The sequence below is a fragment of the Orbicella franksi genome, chromosome 6 (assembly GCF_964199315.1).
Source record: "Orbicella franksi chromosome 6, jaOrbFran1.1, whole genome shotgun sequence".
Taxonomy (NCBI): Eukaryota; Metazoa; Cnidaria; class Anthozoa; order Scleractinia; family Merulinidae; genus Orbicella; species Orbicella franksi.
This window is the reverse complement of record NC_138150.1, coordinates 32,139,048-32,148,681: the sequence shown is the minus strand read 5'-3', so window position 1 is coordinate 32,148,681 and position 9,634 is coordinate 32,139,048. Positions and strand designations below refer to the sequence as shown.

Sequence of the window (9,634 nt, the reverse complement as noted above, 5' to 3'; positions counted from 1 at the left end):
GAATTGAAAACTCATAAAATATGTCTGATTTTCAGCGTGAGTTCAAGATGACTAGGTAATGGCCATGTTCCTTTTTTTCGTAAAAATGTACCTAGACATTACAAAAAAGGACCTGGCCAATATCAAGGCTCTTTAGCCAAACAAGCAAGCTTGGCCAATAAAGGACTTATTTCCTGGCATGCAGAACACAGCGGTTGATTCCGCGTGTGTCGGACTTCGTCTTGCCGCTCGAGTATCCAATCAGAACGCAAGATTTGAAAAAACATTTTCTGTGACGTTGATATTGTGGCAAAAAACAAATCGAAATGTGATTTAGCGTGGTCTGTACTCTTATCGACAACGATACGTGTCATCACAGTGGTCAAAATGTTGTGGACTCACTCGGCTGCGCCTCGTTAGTTCACAACATTTTGACCACTGTGATGACGCGTATTGTTGTGGATAAGAGTACATACCACACTAAACCACATTTGATTTGTTAATTCGAAGTTTTGTTTTTGGGTTTTCGCGTTCTCCAGTTCTTTTCTTACTTTATCTATCTAGAGTTGTTTCGCATTAGCATACGATCCACAGGGTTTAAAGCTGACTTTGTAGGTTCAAGATCGGTTGTTGAAGACGAATTTACTCGAGTGGGTGCTCTGGGCTGCACGGTCGGCGCTGTACAAGTTACGTTTTTCCTTTCTGTGGCGAGTCTAAAGCTACAGCTTGGAGTTTTACTCGTGTAAATTCTCTATCGGGCAATAAACGAGCACACTGCCAGAGCTGTGCGAACGATCGTTCGTCCCCAAAAGTTGAAATTGACCCAGTTATCTTTGTCGTGTAAATAACGCAGTCTAATGGTCGTTTCATTCTAATAATTCAGTGTCGTGCAGCGACTTGTTATGTCCTCAACTAAATCTTTAAAACGGTACTCAGCAGCACTAACCAAACGACTCCAAACCATTAAGGTTATCCACTAGCCTTTCACGCACTCAAGTTTAACTTGAAACTTCATGTTTGATGTTGGAGCTTTACGAAAAAAAACATATAATCCACAATAAAGGAAAGTACAACCGAGCCAAAACGGGCCGCCTAAGTGCCGAATCGAGTCTCTGCAGAAAGCTTTCCGCGCGCTTTGTTTCCATTGGATACATTCTCGTTGCCATCAGAAACGGAACTTTTTGCGGAAACCGTGCTTGGTGTCGTGCTCAACTGGGAAGCGTAGTATTTTGACTCGATGAGAGATTAAAAGTAATTTGTTTGTTAATATCTAATTTGTGAACTATTCGTTCATCTAAGTATATTTATTCTTTGTACTCACAAAGTTATTTAAATGTTTTTCGTACACTATACTAGAAAGTTTAAGTGCGTAATAACATGGTAAATTCCGTTTACTTTGTGATCTAGTAACATTTGTAGAGTGATCCAGACAGATCGTGAAAACATGTTTTCAAAGGCGTCAAATCACGGTCATAAATCGTGTTTCTGTACACAATCCCAGAGGGTTTGTACAGTTCTAATAAAATTAAATAGTTCTTTGAAAGACGAGTATTGTATTTGTTATGACGAGGTTGGGAAGGAGTAGGGTTAACAGGTTAATAGCAGGCAGAAATCTGAGTGAATGTAATGGCAGGCCAACAGATTCTACTGCCGTCATATGCCGGCATGTAATTCCATTTCTTCAGAAAGAGACGTCCGCTATTCAAGGGCAGCATTAAGCACATAAATGGCTGGCCCCAAGGGAAACATTGAGATTTTTTTCCCCGGGACCCTCAAAAGGGAAGCATCGAAGGGAAAACAAAACTCAATGTTTCCAGTGGGGCCAGTCATTAAGTGTTTTGTTTTACCTTGAACTCGCATATGGAACAAACTGCGCAAAAAGTATTTGCTTGACTCCAGTGTGGCATAATTTTACTGCTCGTCCTTATCGCACATAATTTCGCGGGTAATACTGCGTGCACGCTGCAGAACGGGAGCGTAAGGCGGAGTCATTTGTTATATGTTCTGCCAGTGCAATGTATCTCTCCTGGTATCTTTTTGAGGCTTCAAGCAAACAAACTTCCTTCTTAGTAGGATTACAGTAAAAGTCTTGGATGATTTTACGAGTTGTAAAGAAAAAAAAGGGGAACTTGAGGAATGGTGGATTTGAGTTAAATAAAGAAAAATTAGGGTTGAATTATTGGAGATTTGACAGAAGCTTTTTAAGATAATGATTGTTCGATGAATACCAATAGACTACTCTTAAAGAAACTCGATCTCGTTCTGGGATTAGTGGATTTGTCCTTGTTTTGGCCTTTTACTCTTTCATCCCCCTCGTTTATTATCTGCAACAATGAAAGAAACCGCTGCAGCCGGATTTAAAACTGGTGGGAGTTGTGCTTGCCGCCGTTTGACAGGTTAAGATGGCAGAACACAGTTTTTGATACCTGTGTTTCATTCACCTTTTTCTCTAAAACCCTTGATCCCTCGGTCGCCAAAAATTGCAGGAAGCAAGTTAACAACACAAACTTCAGTTTTTTGATAGTTATTCTAACGTATGTGACATGAATAATTTTTTTTTTTTGTAACATGAAAAATTATTTGCAGAAAATCTAGTCATTAGATTTTCTTTATAATTTGCAGAAAACAAGCTTGAAACGATGCTCAGAAGTTAACACTATTTTAATAATAATTTAACAGAGAGATGTTTAATTATTCCTTGTTGAATTTCCTTCGTTAAAGTTCAAATTTTTTTCAATACTCCAGTTAATGATTTCCTAAAATTCCAATGAGTGGTTCTCGAGGAATAGGCGTATTTCCGAGAATTCAATCGCAACTTTTCGACTTACTACGCATGCGCTGCATTTAACCGGGTTCTTTTGGTAACAATGAAAAAGCTGAGAATTGCTTGTTTCTTTGCGACGTTACCTTTTCTAACATACCTTTGTAATAGAAGACTAAAACCATCAATACACTGTGTTAAATTATGAAGAAAAATAGTTCAGATAGCGCGGTCATTGAGCAAATAAAATGATAGCTGTATACGCCATGTTTGTTTTTTTGCAATCCTTGTGCGCGCGCCGAATTACATTAGCAAGAGTGCGCGCAATCTCTTTCCCAGAGTCGTCGTTCCCCTTGACCAGCGGTCGGAAAACGAGAGCTCTGGGAGCAACCATTTTGAAATAACCGAATTCTTCCCATCCGGTTTCACTGCGCAGTCTGCAACTACGCGCGCCGGCCATGCGCGGACCCATGCGCGCCTGAAATGGTTGCTCCTAGAGCTCTCGTTTTCCGACCGCTGGTCAAGGGGAACGAAGACTCTGGGGACGAGATTGGAGCGCGCGCGAAAACTGTGTTCGGCCACCTGTCCTTAACTGTGCCACAGCAAATTTTTTTTAGAAAGTTCGTGCGGGGCAGTGGGACAGCTAGTTTGTCCTCGCAGTCCCTCAATGGGTAAATAGAAATTTCTGTACGGTCAGTGAGCTTTGATCGCAGATCTTCATGGGCGAGACTATTAAGTGATTATAGACCACAGTTTCCGTTTGCAGTTTCCTAACTTAGCCCTAACCCCTAAAACCTTTTATCACAGTGTAATACACGGACTGGGCTTCTTTTAATATTTGTTAAATAAATTTCCAGTATTTTGAATTAGTATTCACAACCTTCATATACTACTGCATCCGTTCTGCACGACCGTAGTGAGGGCTTCGCTATTATGGGTACGGCGTCTAGTGTTAATTGACAGAATCAGCTGAACAATTTGAAAAGCTTCGAAACTTAACAAAAGGTTCAAAACAGTTGCTGTATGAGTTACAGCTGCAACGTCTGGTCACAAATTGTAGATCAAAAACTTCACGTGAAGTATCTTGTTCCAAGGTTGAAAATAAGAAACAGAAAAAAAGAAACAAACAAACAAACAAAAAAAGAACAAGAAAAGCCTTGCGTGACTTGTAGCTTCAAGAATTAACATAACATATGCGTGCCACAGGCTTGATTTCTTTCCATTGTTTTCCATTGCTTTCCATTGTTTTGGATTATTATTCAGCGTCTTAACTATGAACATCGGTCCGCTCTTTTGGTTTGACAGCAATGAGTCTGCTTTTGACATTCTCAGACGTGAAGTCGAAAGGTGGATTTCCAACCTTGCTTAAAAACCGTTGAATTCTCACTTCCGTGACTAGATTTAGATCAAAAACTCCATGTGAACTCGACCATAACCACTTTAGGAAAACCTCCGCGCTCTCACAAACAAGCTTTATGTTATTAGCGTAGTAGCTTTTCACGATCTCAAATCCTTCTGTCGCGCATATGCGATCCACATTGTCCTTGTCAACAAAAAATATTTCCTTACCTCGTTCTTTGATTCGCTGTTTAATCTCAGGAAACAACTCTTCAAGCGCAGTCGCCATGAAGGGATGCAAATGGTCTGTGTACTGAATGGCGACTTTTCCACCTTCTTTTAAACTACTAAACATGTTTTTAAACGCTTGTTGTTTGCTAGGAATCCAGTGAAGAACTTGATTAAGGAAAATAATGTCGAACTTTTCACAGCCCATCCCTTCAAAGTTGTCCGAGTTCCCTTGGAGAAGAGACAGATTCTTGATGTCACGATGAGTTTCTTTCGCCAAGTTAAGTCGTTTCACATCGGGATCAACGCCAACAACGAATCCCTCCGGTCCTACAAGTTCAGCCAAGTACGCCGATAGCTCACCAGTGCCGCAACCTAAATCCAAGATGGCATCTCCGGGCTGTGGATTCACGTCAGTTTGTATGAACAGTTTACCGCCTTCCATTTGTACATCGCGGGAACTTTGCTGATAACCCTCGGCAGCCATGACTGTACAATGTGTAAGATACTAGTAGCGCTTTTAGATTCAAGGCTGCTGCAAACTCTGACGAGTTGTGACTGATCGATTCCTGAAAAGTACCGTCAAACAATTTGTAGGCGAAATTAAATCGCGAATTTACATGTAATACCCCCGAAAGTAGCGAGCCTACCCCTACCCGCCCCCTCCCCCCACCCGAAAATAGTGAGGCCAAGGTTCAATAGTATATTTTTTCAATCATTAGTCAAGTGAAAGGTACGTAAAAGGTACTCTTCAACAAGGGAAGATATCGCTTATGTAACGAAACGTACTTCATAATGTTGCGACCTGTTGGAACACAACAACATAATAATAAAAAAAAACCGTAGAATTTTCATAATGTAACAGGAACGTACCATAGGAAATTGTGATTTAAATTGATATCATTTTCAGCAAGCGTGCATTAAAAGGAATTAATGCACTGCGATATAATTCAGTAAAACAGACAGTCCGTCATGCAGTACAAACAGTTAACGGTATCTGCCAGGCCGAATACTGTGATGGCTGATGCAATATCTCATGCCGTCCACTGACAACACGGCAAGATAAATTTAAACTGGAACAAAAAGAATTGTATCTCATGTTTTAAGAACTGATTTTTTTCACAAATTTCCGTCTTTTATTTCGTGAAAAGAGCTCAATAGTACCAATTTTATGTAACACTTTTTGCTCCCCGAAAGTAACTACCCCTCGAAAGTAGCGATTATAGAAGGGATTATAGAAGGATTTATGAAATTAACGGACAAGGGATCAAGGATGACTTATGGAGTACAGGCGGGGAGGGGTGGGAGCTTGGGCTATTTTCTAGGGCATGAAATGTTTCCTCACCTTCACCTTTAGGCAGGTTATAATAATAATAATAATAATAATAATAACAATAATATATAATTATAATTATAATTATTATTGTTATTGTTATTGTTATTGTTATTGTTATTGTTATTGTTATTGTTATTGTTATTGTTATTGTTATTGTTATTGTTATTGTTATTGTTATTGTTATTGTTATTATTATTATTATTAGGTGTAAAAGTTTTGATGAAACACAACTCTGTTATAACAATTTACCAGTAAATGAGCAGAGATTTGATAAGCGATTAAAACTCTGGTTGTGATTGAACGTCCACTGCAAATTAGTCTTCACTGATTTATACAGCTCTCATGCAAGCGTGCATAACCCAAAGCCGACCATTTGCGAAAGAGTAAGTACGAGTACTGAAAATGTTTGCGATTCAAATTTTGCCTTAAGGGGGCGAGTAAGTGAGGGCGAGAGAGTGAACAGATTATGAAGCGGGGATACTTTCATGTTGACTTTAGTCAATATACTCAACTGTTGATCAAAGCATGTTTCTATAAAAGGCAAATATCGAGCGAAACATAGCCCTTTTTTTTATTCCCCCTTCAACTTTCATTTAATTTCATAACGATTCAACCGTTTTCCCTTACTCATCGTTTTCTTGCAAACAAGTATGGTGACCTCTCAATCTTTTTCTTATTTCGAATCACTGATAGCATTGATATCGCAGAAGATAAAAAAATCTACAGTATCCGGCGTGAAATTAGTCACCATGTGCTCATAACCATATGATTGAAGTCTCGATAACGCTGCAGGTCACTGCATGCTTGGAACAAGTCGAATCACTAAAATTGCGTGCCTTCTTCAAAGGTATTACCTAAGTCAATACTTTACATCTATTGTTAAGTAATATTTCTCGAAAAGCAGGGCAAGAAAATTAAGAAAGTTGGGTGCCTAGTGATTTTAATAATATTTTTGATGGTCTCTATTCCTGCCTTACAACAGCTTACAACTGCGTGACAAGATTAATGAGCAAATGATCTGACATAACGGGTTTGATTCAATTTTATATCATGAAAACTTCCCAGTGTTCTGGGTTGGTGTTCAGAGACTCCAGACACTGGTGAATCTAAACAACCGGCTGAGAAGTTGAAAGGCATAAAAACTCAACAAACTAGATTAAAGTTAAAAACTGTTGTTGTATGTTTCTTTTTTCCATGTGCTACATCGCCTGATTACAAAACACTGATAAAAAACTCCATGTGAAGTATCCTAGACCCAGGGTCGAAAATGAGAAACAGGCAAAAAAAAAAAAACCTGTTGAACCATATAGAGTCTTGCGTGACATGTTATTTTGAGAATAAACATAATTTATGCGGGTCATGAGTTTGACACGTTTGAGTTCCATGAATATAGCTTACAAATGCATGACAAGATTGATGAGTGAATGATCTGACATAAAGGGTTAATTTTATGTCATGAAAAATTCCCAGTGGTCTGGCTTGGAGTTCCGAGCCTGCACACATTCCCGAATCTACACTATTCTGGTCAGTTAAAGACATCACTGTTATTGGTATATTGAAAGAATAGGCTCAGAAGTTGAAATGCATAAAAACTTAATAAACTATATTACACTTAACAAACTATATCAACTATACAGCTGTTGTTGTATGTTATTTTTCCACGTGCTACATCGCCTGATTACAGATTATTGATCAAAAACGCCATGTGAAGTATCCTGGACCCAGGATCGAAAACGAGAAACAGACAGAAAAAAAAAAACCTGTTGAACCAGGAGAGTCCTGCGTGACATATTATTTCGAGAATAAACAAAAATTATGCGGGTCGTAAGTTTGAGTTTCATGAAAAAATATTCCATTGTTGTGGATTATTATTCAGCGCCTTCATTATGGACATCGGTCCGCTCTTTTGGCTTCACAGCAATGAGTCTGGTGTTGACATTCTCAGACGTGAAGTCGAAAGGTGGATTTCCAACCCTTCTTAAGAACCGTTGAATTCTCTCTTCTGTTACAAGTTTTAAATCAAAATTTCCATGTGTAGTTGACCATAGCCATTTTAGATAAACCTCCACGCTTTGAAACTCAACCTTTATATCATTAACGTAGGTGCTTTTCACGATCTCAAATCCTTCTGTCACGCACATGCGATCCACACTAGCCTTGTCAACATGGCAAGCCGATTTCTTGACTCGTTCTTCTATCTCAGGGGTCAACACCTCTAGCGCGGTCACAATGTACGGAGGAAAGTGATCTGTGTACCTAATGGCAATTTTTCCGCCTTCTTTTAAACTGCTAAACATGTTTTTGAACGCTTGTTGTTGGTTAGGAATCCAGTGAAGAACTTGATTAAGGAAAATGATGTCGTACTTCTCACAGCCCATCCCGTGGAAATTGTCCGAGTTCCCTTCGGCAAACGAGAGATTCTTGATGTCGCGATGACTCTCTTTCGCCAAGTTAAGGCGTTTCACATCAGGATCAACGCCATCAACAAATCCCTCTGGTTCCACAAGTTCAGCCAAGTACGCTGAAAGCTCCCCAGTTCCGCAACCTAAATCCAAGATGGCGTCTCCGGGCTGTGGATTCACGTCAGTTTGTATGAAAATTTTACCGCCTTCCATTTGTACATCGCGGGAACTTTGCTGATAGCCCTCGGCAGCCATGACTGTACAACGTATATATACTAGTAGCACTTTTAAATTCAAGAGCAAACGAACTTTGTCGAGTCGTGACTTGATTGCCCTACAGTGAAACGGATGTCACTAACCCTGGTAACGGGGGCTTGGACGCCTGGATGTTGCTTATACAAAGTAGACGAGTTAATAAACCGCTGCACATGTTTACCTTGCTTGCTTGCGGTTAGCACGGTTAGGTTTGCTTGCGGTTAGTGTCACTCCATTTTGCTTGCGGTTAGCGTCACTCCATTTTGCTTGTGGTTAGTGTCACTCCATTTTACTTGCGGTTAGCGTCACTCCATTTTGCTTGCGGTTAGCGTCACTCCATTTTGCTTGCGGTTAGTGTCACTCCATTTTGCTTGCGGTTAGCTTTCATTTGTATGTTAGGGTAACTCTATCTATGTTGGGGTGTGGGCTATTTTCCAGGGCATGACATTTTTTCTCAACTTCACCTTTTGGTGGGCAAAAGCTTGTGCAAGAATTTTTTTTTTGAGCATCAAAACGCAGGTCCTGGATGGTAGAAAACACATGCTTGAATTTTCAACAGTTTTTGCTTTGCAGAATAATTTTTTCTGGAAATTTCCCAACTCCCCCTTTCCTCAAAAAAATAATGGTTCATCGCTTCGCCTGCGGTGCAACCGGACGTGTTACGGAATCTTTGATACAGTCCGACGGTCCTTACCGGGGGTGTACAATATCACACCGTATTCATATTCTCGGTTTTGCCCTGAAATTAGTTTGCAATTGAGGCTAATGCGGGGAGTCTTTTCAAATGCAAATCACATTAATCTCTTTTTAATGATATTCCGCCGCATGAGCCTCAGTTGCAAGCTAGTTCCAGTCCAATACCGAGAATACGAAAATGGTCTAATTCTTCGACGCAGGCTAGGATAACTTACTTTCCCAAAAAGGTCAATACAGTACGGTTTAACTTTTATGAAATTGGATGAAACTTTAAGGGGGGGGGGGGGGCGATAAAAAAGAAACAAGTTTATCTTGCACACGAAATTTGTCTTTAACAGTAAACACGCTTTCGTCAACATTAGAGTGTATTGACTACAGTCGACATGAAAGTATCCCCCACTTTATAACTTGTTCACTCTCTCGCCCTCACTTACTCGTCCGGCCTTAAGGCATAATTTGAATCGCAAACATTTTTAGTACTTTACTCTTTGGCAGCTAGTCCGCTCTGGGACCAGAAGAGCACTGTTTAAATCAGTGAAGATTAACAGTTGACGTTCAATCATAACGAAGCTTTTGATCGCTTATCACATCTCTGCCCATTTACTGGTGAATTGTTATAACAGAGTTGTGTTTCATCAA

General features: G+C 39.8%; 2 protein-coding genes across 2 annotated transcripts; both read right to left on the bottom strand.

The window, feature by feature from the left end:
* Positions 1 to 2,658: 2,658 nt before the first annotated feature.
* LOC145491209 (demethylmenaquinone methyltransferase-like) lies at positions 2,659 to 4,882 on the bottom strand. The gene has a single exon (XM_081470361.1). It carries the CDS (start codon positions 4,791 to 4,793, stop codon positions 4,008 to 4,010), a length of 786 nt encoding a protein of 261 aa, XP_081326487.1. The 5' UTR covers positions 4,794 to 4,882; the 3' UTR covers positions 2,659 to 4,007.
* Positions 4,883 to 5,856: 974 nt separating this feature from the next.
* LOC145491208 (ubiquinone/menaquinone biosynthesis C-methyltransferase UbiE-like) lies at positions 5,857 to 9,185 on the bottom strand. Its single transcript, XM_081470360.1, has one exon. It carries the CDS (start codon positions 8,297 to 8,299, stop codon positions 7,511 to 7,513), a length of 789 nt encoding a protein of 262 aa, XP_081326486.1. The 5' UTR covers positions 8,300 to 9,185; the 3' UTR covers positions 5,857 to 7,510.
* Positions 9,186 to 9,634: the final 449 nt, after the last annotated feature.